Below are 17,849 nucleotides of genomic sequence, written 5' to 3' on the forward strand. Positions count from 1 at the left end.
TGCCTCAACTGCATCATGCTGACCTTTTTCCCTCTCCGGGAAAAACAGAGATGGAGTATAAATAAGGATATCCTTGGATTTTTCAGGCCAGGGAATTTTGCAGGAAGGGCTGAGCTCTGTTGGGCAAGAGACAATGAATCACAGGCACTCAAAACAGGACACCTCAGAGGAAGAGTTAGTAAAACACCCCAGGCTTTCATTGCTCCAGCCTTTTGTTGCCTGATGACTTCACTTCCCCGTCTGGCTCAAGCATGGGGAAAGCCCGATGACAGCATGTGAAGAGGAATCATCCTCCTCTTAGCACTTGCCTGTGTGCAGCCGCCTGCCAGAGCCCCCACGTGCCAGAGCCGGAGATCAGTGACTTCATGTGGGAGCCAAGGAGCAGCATGGGGGCCCAGCTGGCCCCTCTGCAGGGCTGGGGTGGCCAGAGGAGGGTTCAGAAAAACAGCAGCTGGTGCTGCCCCACTGCCCTCCCCGAGGCCAGACATCAGGGTGTCGTACACCCACATGGCGAGCAAAGGGGTGCTTTTCCTTAGAAATCAGATACTGTGCATGCCTGGAGCCAGGAGAACATTTCCTTCTCCAAGGAGAATGATCACCAGCATGGTTTGTAGAACCATTTCCTTGCTAGTCTTGATTATACTGATCTCCTGCTGCTGGAAGCAGATGCCTGCGTGGCACCATATGACAGCGCTGGAGCTGGCACAACACTAAGTGGTCATTACAGCTGTCCAACAAGAACCTAAATTTGTAACAACTGTCTCCTTTTAAACACCAGCATGCAACCACCCAGAGCCACCACCAAGAGAGCTTCCTCTTAGTTTTGTGCTTCTCTCAAATGTATTGCAATAAAAATTCTGGAGCATCTGTTTTCTGAATCCAGTCACAGTTTGCTTTGCACCAGTTGTAGTGACTGGCATTTCTGCTTCTTTAGAGATAGCTCTAACTCCCATTTAGCCAGGCTTACTAAATTTTGTTAAACCTCACAGCAAGACAATGGTCATTTCACACCACAGAGTCACATTGTCTCCTTTCACAGCCTGGAAGAGGAATTCAAGCCCAGCAGCAGAATGCCCTGAAACAAAGCAGTAATACTTTATTCTCACTGCCTAGAGTAACACACAGAAGGGAACCAGCCACAGATCTGCAGCAAATGCAAGTTTTCTTCACCTCAGGTCTGTACTGTGCCATTTTAAGGCCATCCAGAAATGCCTTCAATAGTTAGAAAGTCAGTACAACTAAAAAAGGACTCCTGCAGTACAGGCTCTCTGGTCCAAGGAGCTGGGGAACCACATCCAAAGGTTTTCAAGCACAACATCAGAGCTTTTAAGAACAAGCTAAGTCACATAATTAAAAGGTAATAGTTAAATCCAAGAGCTACCAAAGCACAGGCAGTCTGACAGCTACCAGTCTACTTACAAACTAAAATATTTACATAATTCAAATAATAATAAGCATTTTGGTATGAAGACCAAAACCCACATTATTGCCTTGTAGTTGTCTTTGCATATCAACACTTGAAAGGCCTGGAAGTCAGGGAGTAGCACTATGTAATAAGGTAAAAATTAGCCAGACTGAAAATGCTACTGCACACTCCAAGCTGATGGAGTTGTGTACGTTCCCCAGTCAGCTTCAAAACAGTGGTGACATTTCAGGGCCCTCAGTTCAGGCAGGCTCCCTGTTGCTTGGCTGCATGCCTGTTTGGCTAGCCAGCCCAGGAGAGACCATGCCTTTCTCTCCCACCTCAGTCAAGACCAGCTCCAATCTAATACATTCCTGTGAAGCCCAGCCTCAGTTCTGGGCACCTGCCTGTTATTCTGGTTTCAAGATTTCCTGCATCACACAGCCAGTAACACCTTGCTTTTTCAGACCACTGGCCAAAGTTTAAGGATGAAAGTGTTTACTTCAAATTCAGAGCTGTAGTAACTTTACAAAGTTTCCAACTCTCCCCCTCCCCAGACAAACAATAAAGTACATCAAGATTATACTTCCTATCTCACCATCTTCCTCTGCTGTTAGCTTTAAATGGTACCCCTTCCTCATGCCACATCCTGGAAAGGGGCTGAGGACAGAGAACAAAAGCTAAGACACTTGCATCGTACCATTCCACCCACACTCCCATTGTTAAAAGGTCCTTCCCAGCATCTCCTCTCAAAAATACCATTTGTTTTCTCAATAAGGAGACAAAACAGGCAGTATAAGGCATAATAGCATTTAGAGTACTTTGGGCGCTCTCTAAAGCACAGTTAAAGCCATGTTCCTGTGTAGAGCTCCTATCAACATTCCTATGTTAATGCCACCCCACTGGAGCAGTGTGAGCAGGCACAGGGCTGAGGGCCAAAGCAGGAAACCCACAGAGGACATGTTGAGGTGACCACAGGCACTTTCAGCTCTCCCTCTGGGTTCCTGCACCAGATGCTGTAGCAATGTACAGTGATTACAGCCACTTCTGGTAAAAACTGTGATGTACATAAAAGCATATTTTCATTATGCTGTAAAGCCAAGGTCTTTATAATTCTTGCTATGAAGATTTGTAATCCAGATCTGAATCGAGTATCAACTGCTTAAACTGCATCCAAGGCAATGCTTCTAATCCTCTCTTGGGTTAGTATGCTCTATCTTCTTAACAATCTTATCAGAACTACAGGCTGAGCAGGAGTATTTTTGGAGTGCAAGAGTTGCCTAGTTTTACCCATCACATACAGACTGAGCACAATGGTTACAGTCTGGAGTGCTAAAATCAAACTGTGCAGGCACAAGAATAGCTGGCAATAAGCAATTCTGGTATTAAAATAGGGTTTAGCACTCCTGTGGGCTGGCAACTCATCCCACCAGACAAGAGTAGTTAAATCTGTTCCTCTGACACTGTCAGTTCGTGCTATGACGCTGGGAGAAGTTTGTATTGGAACATCTGAGAAATGAAACCCAGGCTGTCCAACATCTTCAACATGGGAGTAGGTAAAACCTGGAGTCTCAGGAGGAATTGATGTGGGTGTGCTGCTTTCCATGTCAAACACTGCTGTTACAGAAATCTCCCAAGACGATCTTAAGTGCTCCGTCACAGGAGACGTCAAGGTCTGGGAATAAGTTGAGCTGAGTGTCTGATACGTAATGGCTGTGGTTGGCAGGCACTTCAGGCCATCAATGGTTAGAGCCACAAGAGAAATATTCTGCAGTGCCAGTGGGCTGTGGCACATTAGAGATGGCACATCTTTAACTATATCCGTGCTCTTTTGTAGCCACTCTCGGAAGCCAAGAATTTGGCAATCACATTTCCAAGGGTTGTTGTCAAGAACAACTTCTTGCAGCTCAGGTAAAGCGGCAAAGAAGTCTGCAGGAAGAAACTGCAGCTTAGTACTATTCAGGTAAACCTTCTGGAGGTGCTTGAGATTATGAAAGAGGTCTCTAGGAAGAACCTCAAGCCTTGTATCAAAGAGGGAAACGTTCTGCAGTTTCTGAAGGCTCAGAAATATGCCCTCTGGCAAACTGGAAATATTGTTTGTATGCAGAGAAAGGCCTCGCAGTTCATTCAGGCCACTGAACACATTCCTAGGAAGAACCGTAAGCTCTGGATTAAAACTCAGCACAAGAAGCTCTAAATTTGTCAAGTTACTGAACACAAAATCTGGTATCGTTGAGAGCTTTGTGTGATACAGCCACAGGCTACCAAGATGCCTCATTTCTCCAAACAGTATTTCTGGAAGAGACTTCAGTGGGTTCCTGTATAAGGTCAGTTTACACAGGTCATGCAAGTGCAAGAAAAGCCCAGAAGGCAAAACCTCAAGGCTGTTTCTGGAGAGCGTCAGGCGCCTCAGTTTGTGAAGACAATGAAATGCATCAGGGGCGATGGACTGGATGTTATTGCAATGCAGGAAGAGTTCCTGCAGCTCCGTCAGGTTATCAAACATACCAGACTCTATTGAAGACAGCCTGTTAAAATACAGCATCAGCTTCTCAAGCCTGGCTAATGCACTGAATATATTTCTAGGCAGTGCTGCTAAGTAATTTCTTGACAAGTTCAGTACTTTGAGTTTGGTAAGATTCTTCAGCACGTCACTGGGAAGTGCTGTTAGTTGGTTTTTGTTCAAGTAAAGTTCCTCCAAACTAGCTAGTTTGTCAAACAGATTTTCCTCGATGGATTTCAACCTGTTACTTTCGATGATCAATTGCTGAAGCTGCACCATGTCATCAAACACTTCTGGAGGAAGTTCAACAAGCTTATTATCTAGCAGTTTGAGGACTTTTAGATTTCTCAACCCTTTAAAAGCCGTTGGTGAAACCAGAGAGATGTTGTTTGAAGACAAGATGAGATGCTGCAGTTCCACCATCCTAGAAAAAACATCCTGCAAGTACGGCACATTAGTGTTCGTTATGTGGATTTGTGTCATGTTGCAAGGCAGATTTAAAGATGCCAGGTCTTTTATGTGGGGACCCGAGCAATGAACTGCATTTTTTGAAGAGCAGTCACACTTCTCAGGACAAACCAATGCATCCAACTGGAAGAAAAGCTTGATCATCAGTGACAAACGGAACACCAACATCCTTGTTGAACTGCCAGAAACATTAGCTGTTACAAGAGATAAGAGAGAGTCAGGATTTGATCACAAGTAGTTAATAACTTAGCAGCTCACAAAGATGTGTGATTATATCATAAAACCTGCAAATGTGTGCAAAATTTCTCTTGGCTTGAAAGCAAACTTCAAAATCTCTGTTACTGCAAATATTTATAAGCTGCTCAGCTTACACTGAGAGGTACAGATAAAGGTCTTTTGTAAATCAAGTATTCCTTATGTTTGTACTAGTCAAGTATAAAGAAAGCATATAAAAACCATGATGAAACTCTAAGTAGTCATAAGATATGTATTTATTTGAACAGAAAAGCATTACAAAATCACAGAATGGTTTGGGTTGGAAGGGACCTTAAGGATCATCTAGTTCCAACCATGGAGTGGGAGGGACACCTTCCACTAGACAAGGTTTAGTACATCATACTAAAGTACATGCAGAAAATCTTTTTTAAAAATTATCAAAAGGTCCTGCACCCACAGTATTTTTCTATTGTGGGTTATCTGAGGTTTAAAAATAAAGTTTAGCCTGCAAAAACAGATAATGGAGGTAAAAAGGGCATCCTATATTTTAAGTGGCAAAAAGCAAAACAGCACAGTTCAGTTAAATCATGTCTCAGCATTTTCAAGTGATCGCTTCTTGGAACAGCCCAAGAACACACAAGAAGCATCAGGCTATTTTTGACATAGCCTTAAATAACACACAAGAGCCCATGTGGCACAGGACAGCCTCTGATAACCAACAAGTCTCATTTCAACAGCTTAATGCAATACCAAGTTATTCCTGGAATTAAAAATACAGTGAAATGAGAGGAAAAAAGTGCCACGAAGTTAGGTAGAAAGTTGTAGCAATACAGGTAAATCTGCATGAAACATACCACAAAGCTGGAAAGTTGTATAGATTTTCAAACAAAAAAAGGAACAGGAAAGCAATCATTGCAGCTATAAACGGTAATATTTAAAAGAGCAAGTTAAACAGAAATCCAGTCTAGAAATACTTCCTTAGTGAAATCAAGAAGTCCAAGTGCATCGTAAACCTGGATGTCAAACACCTGGTTGAGCAGCAGGATAAGCAGCAGCTGGGACAGCTGGAATAGCTAGACAACTTCCACAGACATAACTGGAATAGCTGTCTTCTGCATCAGGAACACTGTGTGAGAGGAGGACTTCATCCCAACATACCCTTTTCCAGGGGCAAGGACGAAGGTCTCTCATACCAACCCCACAGACAGACATGGGTACAACTCCCATCATTTAAGTCAAGGGGAACAGCAGAGCTTCTCATGCACCTGAACTGCTGACAAGAACATACCATACCATACAGACCCAAAATAGTTGCAGATCCAAACCAGCTGCTGCATTAAAAAAAAAAAAAAATCAAAAGGGAGTGCTTAAAAAGAAAAAAACAAACTTAAAAAAAAATTTTGTTTAGGTTCAGAGTACTGAGGTCTGGTAAAATCTGCATCCCTTCCTCGGGAAGGGAAGGACAGGGCATCCAGTGGTATCAACTACCAGCAACACAGTGCCACAAAACAAGATCTTACTGGGCCTTCCACAGCTCACTGAATGAGACGTGCATCACAAAGAGAGCACAAGATGTCACTCTTCCAAAGGTCTTTTTCCATGTCAAACAAGAATCTTTCAGAGAATCTCACCCTCCTAGTAATCTGCACCCTCCAAACTGACTCTCTCTCAGAAACCAGTGATGCTTCTACCTCAATAAACTTGTAATCCAGCCAATCCCCCATGAGTGGCATCCTCCATGCAGAAACAGACTAAGAAATTTCTGTTTCAAGCTCTGACTGCCATCTCAACCTGCACCAACTCAATCCAAGACCACAGCAGAACTACAAAATTCAGTGAGACAAGAGAAGTAAGGATACAGAGAACCAAACGGGGGGGAAAAAACCCTGAAACTGTTAAGCTATAGACTGCAAATGCAGGTCCCTCAGAGGGCATGACTGCAGGCCAGAGTCTGTAAAATAAGAAACAGGATAACACTTGATGTCTGTTTTCCTGGTCTCATAACAAAAGGTAGGAGTATACAACAAGACAAGGTTAGAGCTCAGAAGTGCAGAAAGTGCTTGTTTTTACATGCAAACAATGAAATGGTTGAAATTCTTTGCAAGAGATGAAGGCCACACACGTGTGTGACTGGCACAACAACTGGATAATCCTATGGGTCTCAAACATCGAGAGCTGCTGATGGTGTTTTTTGAAGAAATATTTAAATTTCCATAACTGAAGATTTTAACAGTACAGAATACAATAATATCCACAATAAAGGTCATAGCTATACATTCCCGTGTATGAGAATTTTCTCAAACCCTCACGTGAGACACCTGGCATTCCAGAAAGGGCACCAGCCTGGCTGGTCATTTACCACGTTCTGATCTACAGCCTCTTTCCCTTTCTGCCATGCCCTTAATGTTTCTCAAGACTACAAAAGGATGCCAGAAGCAACACATGAATACTGTTACTATATTAAAAGTCTCAAATCAGTTTTGAACTTAGTTTCACAGAACACTGAGCACACATATCACTTACAGTGGGTGCTTACCTTTTTTACTTTCTTCCAAGTTCCTAAACTCACAGAAGCATGAGAAAGGAATTTTGAGCTGTATCTTAGAAACTTATCTGCTTTTTAGAGGAACTTACTGGGAGCATAGCAGGCAATCAGGCTTCACCATGACTCTGCACTTTAAATGGGAAGTAAACCAGCAAAACGCATCCTCTAGATAACACTTTTACCCATATTTGCCCAACTACTGGGAAAGGCCAAAGAATATTTTAAGCTTCAGAGCAGATTTTTGCCTACAATTACTTATGCAAGCAACCAACTTCCATAGGTTGTATGAAACTCCAAAAGTACGATTTGAGGCCACTCACAGAACAGGAGAAAGTTTTAAGTCACATGCACAACGGCACAAAAACCACTTGTAGCTTCTTTTGACAGTGATATTGGAGTATGGGCTTCAGTCAACCCAATGCAAATCTGGTGAAGTCAGAAATCTACATTTCCATGCAAACTGTGATCAGAAATTTCAAATTTGTTAGACAGGTTCACCACAGTCTGCTACACAGGTGCATTAGGTTTTAAAGGAGTGGACACACCCACTTTAAACAACCAAGCGATTGTACTTTCACAAAGCTGCTCTGACTTACTTTCTTGCAGGATTGGAGTCAAAGAAATTTCAATAAGGAACTAATTTTTTTTTTACTTAATGTTTTGGCTAAGCATTCCAAGGTCGACACATTTGGTTTCTGGTTTTAACTCAAAGTCTTCTGGAGTGACAGGACAACAAAACCTAGAGCCTGAAAGATTCTGAAAGAGAAAAGTGAAGTTTCAAAAAGCTAAGTTTCAAAAACAGTAGCTTGAAATTGAAAGATTAAGTTTCTGTTATTAAGTGACCAGCTATTTCAAGTATTTTGTCTTCAAGTTTAAAATAATGTGCTCTGCCAATGAATGTTTTAATGGAAGGTGAGCCCAAAAATGGAAAAGATTTCTTCATTTCCATGTGATTTTTCTGAAGATGACCATGACAACAGTGACAGCTCACACCCAGGAGCATTTGCCCAAGAGTCTTTTCAAGATCACCTCCCACGTGTCAAAGAACAGAAGGAACATCTGAACAATGGAAGGTGGAAACAAGTTGCTATCACATGGACAAGGTCTGGCTTTAAAACAGCTCTTATAAACCACCAGGTAAAACTATGGTCAGTATGATCCCACTGCAGAGCAGAACAGTGACACACAGCATGCAAACTCCTCCACCCCCACCTTCAAAAATACAGAGGTGCTGATCAAGATACCCATGACGTCAGTGGGAATAAGTCTCTGCTCTTCAATGAGCTTTAGGTCTAATTCTATACAGAATAATTAAAAACAATTTCATGAAACTAATGAAAGGAGTTAAAATATCTGTTCATTTTAATTTTATTTTCAAAGAGCTTCAGTCACAAAAATGATTTACAAGTCTATTTACAATTCTATTGTACAGTTATTTATGTATGCCTCTTGACAACAGGGTACCATTCTAGAGCAGCAATACATATTTTAAATACAAAGATGTAGTATCATTTCAGATCTAAAAATAAAAAGGAAGCTGAGCTTCTAGAGAGTGCTGTAATGATGAACATTTTAATCTGTGTTAGGCTTGAGGAATTCATGACAAACTGAGTAGTTTCTGATTCACATAATTATTAAACAAGCTGCAGTTTGTTGAAAATAGTTTTAAAAACCTGAAGCTTTACTGTATAAAATTAACATATTCAAGACTCTAAAAATTGTCAAAAACCCACAGCTTTCCCTTAGACATACAAAAACCTAAGTTTACAATTCAGAATTTCATGGGAGAAATCCTACAGGACTTGAGCTCTCTCATTTTGCGATGACCAACATAAGCGTTAAAAATTTGCAGCATAAAAAGGACTCCACATCTGCTTAGGATTATACTGTATAGACATATACAGTACAGGATTATTTACCCAATTTGGGATGACCGTTCAGCACAACCTTCATGAAGAAAGAAAAAAAATAAATAGAATTAAAAATCCAACAACTTTTTAAAAGTGCAACAGTAAGAGTTTCCAATTTGAAGCTACGATGAATATGGACAGTCAGTTCTGTGGGTGTTTTAGCTGCTTCAACTCAAGCATTATTTGCAGCACTTTCTTTTTACAGTAGATTTAGTTCTATAGTACATGAAACTAGAGTTACTGCTAATTGAATCTGAAGGGAAAAGAGAAAAAAAAACTTTAAAAATAACCCTGAGGGATATACAATTTCATGATCTTGCAATTTATTTCTAAAAAGTAACATTTATTATTTAGCAATTGCTCTTCTGGATAGACCAGTCCTTTAAGTATGTGCATAAATAATATTTAAAAATCAGTAATATTTACAAATCCTAATACATCAAAATAAAATACGTACAGATTAAAGTCTGCATACACAAATAATTTAATAATAAATCAAACTCCTCAACATAAGGCCAAAATATACAGCAGGAAGAAAATGTCTACCCAGTATCTAGTGGAGCTCACTAAATTGGTCTGTTCACCTGAATTTAGACTTCCAGGATGAACACTAGAAGAGATTTTTTCACTACAGAACGAATTTCATCTTACTTCAAAACAAAAACTGAATACACTAGTGCAGATCTAGTTTGCTGCATTTCTGAAAACCAGAAAAACTAAACTGCTCAAAATGAGAAAAATTATAGGTGGTCAAACTCAGCTCTTGGGCAGGAAGGCATAAATCCCAATAATTGCAGAAAATGCAAAAGCTTATTTTGTGGCTGAACTTGCAACAACGAGAAGGATTCTCAGAAAAGCTGATTTATTATTTTTGATCAAGCGTCAGAGCTCAAGCATGCAACCTCAGGAACATTTACCAACCCTGAACGCAGACCTTGAGGAAAACAGCTCCCATTTGCAAAATATTCAAGTTTACTGTGCTCGTGACCCATTAGTCACTCAATTGAGAGACACTTGGCAATTTCAGTTTTAGTAAGAGTTCCCTAAAATGTTCTCTGAAGATAAGCCTACCTTAACAAGCTGTTTCTTCCTCACTTTCTAGGTAAGTCTAATAAACTAGAATAAGAGTGGAAAACTACCTTCAGAAACCAAATAAGCCGAGAGAAATTATCAGATTAGAGAAAGTATTAAGCAAAAGCATATAAAAGGGAAAGACACAAATATTTTCTTTGTCTTCTCATGGAACAGCAAATCTAAAATGGTCAATGAAATGGAAAGCAGAAGCTTATGCGTTTAAGGGTAAGTCACAGCTCCCAGGTCCAAGATGCATAGCTTCACAACATTTTTGAACTAAAATATTATTTTTCTTTAAATCTGAATACTACTTATGCAGCTAAGAGTTATTCTTCATCAGTTATTCCATGCTACAAAGATTTTGTAAAATCAACATTGGCAGAAATTAGTCAAATGATTCAAGTTCGTGACTAATAAGTTTATCCAAGTCCACAATAGCAGACTCCTTAAAAGCTACCAATGTTGTTCAATGTTTACGACCTTAAGAAGCCAGGATAATAAGAACATTGTCCTGTTGAATGAATGCTAAGAAAACCACTTCCCCTTTACTCCCGCTCCACTCCTCAAAAACAAACAACAACAATAAAAAAATCAGGAAGAGTTGACAGCTGGACTGGAGATAGTACACCATATGCATACTATTTCTGAGGAGCAAGTTCTAATAACTTCAACCTCCAAGTTCTAGGAAAAGGTCTTCCAAACCATTTAGCACCACTTTTAAATTCCCTGTTGGCACAGTAGTTCAACACTGCAGAAACCATAACATGATTGACAACTGACAATAACATGGTTTACAGCTGGACTTGATGATCTTAAAGGTCTTTTCCAACCTTAATGATTCTAAGAGCAGCAGGGACACTGTCCATACTGCCTTACAGAACAGCACAAGGGAATTAGGCATTATCCGAAAAATTCCACTCATTAAAACAAGGCTGGAATGGAATTGTCTCCACAGGAATTTAAAAAAAAAAAAATCCAAAAACCAACAAGACAACCCAAGGAGAAAAAAATCCCTAACATCAAAACCTCAAATTCCATCATCAGGATACACACATTTCAAAACAATCCCAGCCAGCCAGTGAGTTTGGAGCCCTCATTCCATGACTACTCTAAAGAACCTGACTTCCTTCTCTAAAGGATCTCTACAGAATTGTGACTTCTTCAGATCGCAGATCCCCTCCCAAAGCTCGGTGGTGTCTGGACCAGTCAGTTGCATCTGGTCAAAACAGATGATCAAGACTCAATATTTATCATCTTCCCAAAGACACTAAAGAAGACTTTTCTAAATGTTTACGAAGTTGTCCATGGTTTGGAAAAGTAATTTGTGGTTAAAAAAAAACCAAACAAACCAAAAGTTTTAAGCCTTGCAAGTGAAAACGATGCCTGCCTCTACATCTTTGCAGACCTATTTTTCTAGTGGTCTTGTGTTCTGATACTGCCTCATGGCAAAATGATGCATGGCTACCCCAAGTGCTTAAGCAGCATTAGTGGTGATGCAAGCTTTTCTTTTCTTTTTTTTTTTTTTTTAAATAAATAAAATCCACTTAAGCCTTATAGTTCTGCAGCAAGACAGATTTTAGCTCAATTTTCTTTTAATTTTCTTTCATACAGCTACATATAGCACTGAAGACACTGGCAGACTCTTTGAAGTGCCCGTGTTCTTAACGTGCACAAATTCCAGGCGTGGGCATGTGAAAATCCACCTCCCCCCTACTCCCATTTCCCCTGCAGCAGTAACTCTGGCCTTACTACTTCAAGGTATATAGGAACATTATCTTGAGATTTACAAATAAAACATGGTCCACAAAGGGATAATCCAACCCTTCTGCTAGAAAAAGCAAGGTCTAAGGAAAAATGCATAGCTAATGTAATAAAATATGACATAGAGGAAAGTATTTAGATTCTCCAGCCTTCCTTCTCCAAAAACTTTAGGGTGTAGCCAGATGCCTCCTCCTCTAGAGGCCACCCAAGCCCTTCCTTGGGGTTAGCTAGAACAGTCAAGAACCCACTTGAAAGCAGTGTGCTTTCTTCTTAAGGACAGAGCATATTGCTTCTACAGCATTCTGAATTCTGCTGTGGCAGACTAAAGAACTGAACTTAAAACCCAAATATTACACCTGGAAACACTCCTTACTAGTAGGGACAAACTTAGAGGTACACACACCTAAACTTTAGAACCATTCTGAGGCACAAAGCTTTTCTTCAGTCAGGATAAAAAAAAGCAACCCAACAACAAAAAACCAACCAAACAAAAAACAAACACCGAAAAAACAAAAGCATGACAAAGCACCTCTAGTACAACCATGAAACCATTATATCATAGGGTTTACATGAACACATGCCCAGGTAAGCAGGTTAGAACAATGATTAAGATACTCCAGGTAAATAATGTGAATCTGTTTTAACTGCCCTGCAGTTTAAACCTTCAAATGCATCTCATTTAGGAACAATGAAATTTGAAAGAAGGTGGAAGGAAACACAATCATTTTTGTTCTGCCTAAGGTAACCTACATTTTTAAAATGTATAGCCATAAGATGTCTGGCTCTGAATTTTGTATTCAGAGAGACAAAACAGTTGGAAATATCTGCATTAGAATTTGACATTTAGCACACTGCAATTTCAAATAAAGCCTTAAAATTACATTCTTCTGCATACTACTAAAAATACATGCCACCGAGATCCACTGCTATGTTACAGTGATGATTTGATATGAACCATTTTCTTGGGATGGTACTTTCGCTTCTGTTGTTGTCCTGGGTTTTGGTGGCCATTCTGGATCAAACAGCAGTTCCTGAGCTAGGTGCATATACTTTGCTTTTGGTGTCTTCTCTCTACAGCCAAACAGGGAAGAGAGGAAACAGACTCCACAACGGTCCACAGCCTCCTGCAGAAGTGAACAGATTTGAAAATTGGATTACAGTAGGAAAAAAACCCAAACAACTAACAATACAGTAAATCACTAAAAGAAAAACATTTATTTCAGTTTCTAATTTACTATTTCATTGTCACACTGGACCTGTAGTACAGAAACTCTTCTTTTGTGTCATCTCTTCTACAGTATGGTAGCCATGACATTTAAAAAACGTTAAGAAAAAACAAGTATTCTGCATTATCATAACATCTAAGACCACCAACAGCTTTTATGCATACTTTATAACAGTTTCAATAATCACAGATAGAACAGGGAACATTAAATGATTTTACTACTGAAGAATAGAAGTCTGGCCTAGACAAAGTAAATTCCCAGAGTCTCAAGACACTTCTTCAGCAATGAATTTTTAAACAGAAAGCAGCCAGCCAGCCAAAAGTAGCAGAATTTAACTTGCTGATACTCTGAAACTCAAGCACTGCAGGTATTAAATTACACAAATTACTGAACTTAAGTCTTCCTTCCTATTTTTCCTCTCCCAGTCTTAAATGCGTGTAACTCAGTCAGCTGGGGAAGAGAAACACCATTCCTCATTCCTGAGAGTGAACCCCTCTCATGTCTCAGAGAGCACCTACAGACTGCAGGGCTGACATTTTAATGGAGGTATATTCTATAGTTTTCATCATGCTAAATTTCTATCAATTTGTGAACATGAGCCTTAAGCGCAGTTTCCATTCTTCAGTGAACATAAAGCAATTTGTTCTTCAACAGCCTCAAAAGGACAAATGTAAATCTGAATACATTAAATAAAATTTAGTGCTGAGAAATAAACCATTTTAATTCTAGCAAGAACAAATGTACAATCAGATAAAAGTAATAAGTCAACAGGCTTAAAGTAAAGCTAGTTTTTATGGGATTCACATAGATTTCCTTCATGACCTAACAGCAGAGAGGCAGACCAGAGCAAAATTCATGGTCACCTTTCATTTCCCATCTTGTTTTGTTTCATTTGTATATGCTAGCAGTTACTGCTCTCAGACAATGATCTAAAGCTCTAAATCAAATTAATTTTAATTCAATTTAATTGCTTCAAACAAATCAAGATGTTCCCAGTCCTAGCACACTAATTTGTGACAACGCAAATAAAATCTGCTAATAGGCAAACTGAAGATAAAGTGAGAAAAGTCTTAAAAGCAACCCTCTAGGTTTGCTTCACAGTTCTTGTACACAGACTAAACTGTAAGTGTCATTAAGGAGAAAAATATAAACCCAGAAGCCTTTACTTTTAATACTCTAGTAACAGAAATCTGATTTAAGCAGACTTAATCTTAAGATAAGGCAACAGACACTTATAGATCATTAAGAGACAAAACCAAATTAATCCACATGCACTCAAATGATGACAGCAAAATACTCGTCTCCAACCTGGGGCGGCTGGGGTATGGTGAGGCGATATTCTCCTTGTTTGTCTCGATTGAACACAACCTTCCAAAGGATCATATCAAGGAGGACATTCTGTGAGACATTACAGCGAGCGGGAAGAATTAAAGAAACTAATGATCATTTGTTGTTAGTGTGCACATTACAAATAAAACCTGAAATAGTGTGTTAGGCATAACTAATTCAGTGCCAAGCAAAATGGAGAGTCTGCACTACTTGTTGGTACTTACGTGATAAACATTTTCATTCTTAAAGTGCTCGCGTGAGATTTAAGAATATGAACGTGTACTTTAAATCAATAGCAACAATGATCAAAACTTTTGGTAAAAAACATATGGTAAAAACCACAAATACACACTCTTAATGTGTTTCAATACTCTAAAAACCCTGTGAAACATCACAGACACGAGTGTTTAAAGCAGTTTCCCCATAAACCCTCTTTAACATTACTGTGTACTTCATGCTGGAGCTATGCTTTGTTCGTAGTCTGTTTTAAAAGCAGTGACATTCCCAGAAAAGCTGCAGTGGGGTGGCAAAGCTGAGACACCAGTGGGAAAGAAGGAATTCAGTAGGCATCATTCCAGATTTTAAGAGGGCAGAACTTGAACAGTATGTTCAGTACATTTGGTTATTCTCATCCAGCTGCATGGGCGGACTCAAGAGCTTCGAGCAAATCTGACAACACAGGTGTGAACCTGTACTTTCCATAGCCTTGAGCCTACAACTCTGATCCTGGGAGAGATTCCATTTCTAACATCTGACTAACCTCTGCCAATGAAAATGGGGAGCTGATTACCCAGACTTTTATAACAGATTCTATGGTGCTTATGATTTTGTAATATACCAGAATTTGACAGTGCTTTTATAAAGCATTTGCCAACAAATCTTCAGCTTGTTAGATGTTCATTTTTGAAGCCAGTCTGGTTAAAGTATGTCTACACCAGGCATCAGGGGTAAGGAGGAACAGCTGCTAGGATCTGCCTTTGTTGTGCAATATTTTCTGTCATCTGGTAGAAAAAATCTGCATACTTTGTGAACCTGGTCTGGTACCCACATGGAAGGAGCAAAGCTTTACAGAGCATTTCAGAAAACATGTTTGGGACAACCACAGTTAGAATTTATTCCTGTTGTAGAAGCAATGAAGAAACTAGATATGACTGTAGTGTGACACAAAGGTGTGAAACTGGCAAGTGTGACCAAAGAGGACAGATACAATCCCTCATGTATCTCATAATTATGAGACACTTAAAGAGGCAATTACTAAGAGACTAGTCTCAGCAAAACAAACTCTAGGTGATATATATACACAGAGTACCTTGTTAAGAGATGGAAGGAGATGTCACCAGTGGCCTCTCCCAGATACTCAGAATATGACCTGTGGTACCCAGGTAAGTCTGTAGTGAAAAGTGTAGGGAGCAGAAAATCCAGCCAGGCACACAGGGAAAGACAATGAGCTATACTGGAAGTGAAGGAATGAAACTGCCTGCACTTTCTACACAGCACACAGGACCCAGTGAGCTGGCACATGAAAAAGCTTCAGGGAGCCTGAGTAATACTGCTGGAGCTGAGCAAATGCAGTTCAAAGAGGTGGACTGAAGTTATGGAAGGTGAAGTGTGTATCGTAAAACAAGGCTTGGGATTTGAGAATCACGAGACAACACTGTTGGACACGAGCTGTACAATAAGACAACTCATCTGCCTTAACAAAGCATTCAACTCACAGTGAAAGCAGAAGAAACTGATTTTAAGACAAAGCGTAACAGCTCAAACGCTTCATGTCAAGAAAACTCTAGGTACTTCTATTTTATTACTGAAGAACCAGCAACAAGATAAATAGGCAAGTCTGTTTAAAAAAGGAATGTGACACATCACCCCAGGAGTTTGGTTATGAGTTAAGTGATTAAAATTGAAAGATGCTAACCCAGACCTGCATAGGAAAAAGAGTGGGATGTGGTTTCAAATACTGGGTGAAAGCAAACACTCTGCAGTAGTTACATTGGTTAGGTGATGCTTAGTAGAAATTCACAAGTTTACAGATTGATGTGGCAACCAACAAGGCTGAAGAGTGGAACCTTAAGAACATTTATTTAAACCAGAGGAGGAGAGTGATTTGTCCTCAAGAGGCACATGCTGATACATGGATTGACAAACTGTACAGACTTTCTACTGGAGCCCTTACACTTCCAGAACAGAAACAACACCAAGTTCTATAAAAGTTAGAAAGATCATCTACAGAACAAACGAATTTTTCAACAGAAGGTAAGTTTACTTCTCTCAGTAATATTCATCACTGCACTGAAAACTGAAATTGAATAGGAAAAGATATTTCTATCTAGGAGGCTTGTTCTAAATTTACTAGAAGATAAAAAAGCCATGCTTCTGCAGCTTCAGAATAACTTTTGTTTTAGTGGCAAAGACAGCAATATACATAAAATTTAACTTTTCACAAATAAGAAGGAGGACCAAAAAAAAGAAAACTACTGAGAGTTTACTAATAAAGAAAAATGAAAGAATGAAAAGGCATAAAGGAAAACATCACAAGCAGGGTTAGAGTAGCTATAGGACAATGTAAGAAAGGGACAGGGGCTGCAGGAGTGGATAAACTTGTTAACAAGAAAAAGGTCAAGAAAATTAATAACTACTGCCATGTTTTGGAAAAGACAAGGTGTCACCTGTCACATGAAAACACTGAGAAATATGTTCCAATAGGCAGCAACATAATAGCATATATTGCAAATTATATTTGGAACAACATTTTAAACACAAAGCTATGATAATTTTGATTCAATTATCCAAAAAAACCTTTGTTTGATTTAACTTAACAAATAAAAGGGGGAAAAAGTGTCAATTGGAAAGAATATTAATGCTGTAGTACTCTTCAAAGGCCAAAATTATATGATTCAAGCAAACATTATGCTGGTTACCTTGACAGCAATCCCTCACACAGTAATGGAAGCACTGACTAGAAGCTGCAGAAAATATTATACAATAAAAACAGGTAATTGTAGTGTGCAAGCACTAGATATTGTTGGAAGCCTTTGTCATCTTGCAGGGAAGAAAGTGACTAATGATTGCAACCAAAACCCAAACGTATTCAGGTTGGAAATGACACATCAGTGTAACAGGGAGAAGAACTAAACACAGGAATAAATGACTGACTGGGAATCTAGACTTCTCTTGGAACATTTATCTGTCAAACTTTGATTCTTGGAAACAACAATGGGGTCCTGGATGAAGGGTAGGGCATGTTTCTGCACACTACTGAATTACAGCAGAAGAGGTTAACATCCAGAGTGACTGGCTTTGGACAAGCTTGGGGATGGAAAAAGGAGATCTGCATGAATATCTCTACTTCTGAATTTTGATCATATCAGATGAACAAGTTACACAGATATGCATTATTCTGAATAATAAGCTATGT

General features: G+C 39.5%; 2 protein-coding genes across 5 annotated transcripts in view; both read right to left on the reverse strand.

Moving 5' to 3' along the window:
- Positions 1 to 1,210: 1,210 nt before the first annotated feature.
- LOC127468317 (platelet glycoprotein V-like) lies at positions 1,211 to 7,830 on the reverse strand. 2 transcript variants are annotated; one of them, XM_051781357.1, is made up of 2 exons: positions 7,731 to 7,830; positions 1,211 to 4,567 (listed from the first exon to the last, which is right to left on the reverse strand). In XM_051781357.1, the coding sequence occupies exon 2, from the start codon at positions 4,539 to 4,541 to the stop codon at positions 2,616 to 2,618; it is 1,926 nt and encodes a 641-aa protein (XP_051637317.1). In that variant the 5' UTR covers positions 4,542 to 4,567; positions 7,731 to 7,830; the 3' UTR covers positions 1,211 to 2,615. The 2 variants fall into 2 exon arrangements, with proteins under 2 accessions (XP_051637317.1, XP_051637316.1); XM_051781356.1 differs by lacking the exon at positions 7,731 to 7,830 and adding an exon at positions 7,126 to 7,694.
- ATP13A3 (ATPase 13A3) overlaps positions 7,742 to 17,849 on the reverse strand; it is a 37,981-nt gene continuing 27,873 nt past the window's right edge. The window contains exons 31-33 of one of the 3 annotated variants that reach the window (XM_051781310.1): positions 14,414 to 14,503; positions 12,835 to 13,003; positions 7,742 to 7,890 (exon numbers count right to left, since the gene is read on the reverse strand). In XM_051781310.1, coding sequence (XP_051637270.1) covers positions 7,874 to 7,890; positions 12,835 to 13,003; positions 14,414 to 14,503 — 276 coding nt within the window. In that variant the 3' untranslated portion in view covers positions 7,742 to 7,873. Of the gene's footprint in view, positions 7,891 to 8,471; positions 13,004 to 14,413; positions 14,504 to 17,849 lie in introns of those variants that run through there. The other 2 variants (XM_051781309.1, XM_051781311.1) reach the window with 2 other exon arrangements.

The sequence above is a fragment of the Manacus candei genome, unplaced genomic scaffold (genome assembly GCF_025592945.1).
Source record: "Manacus candei isolate 608988 ecotype Guabito, Panama unplaced genomic scaffold, ASM2559294v1 h1tg000015l, whole genome shotgun sequence".
Taxonomy (NCBI): Eukaryota; Metazoa; Chordata; class Aves; order Passeriformes; family Pipridae; genus Manacus; species Manacus candei.

Bases quoted from the DNA above. Each gene is read 5' to 3' on its own strand.
- LOC127468317 (XM_051781357.1), bottom strand. From the start codon at position 4,541: ATGTTGGTGTTCCGTTTGTCACTGATGATCAAGCTTTTCTTCCAGTTG.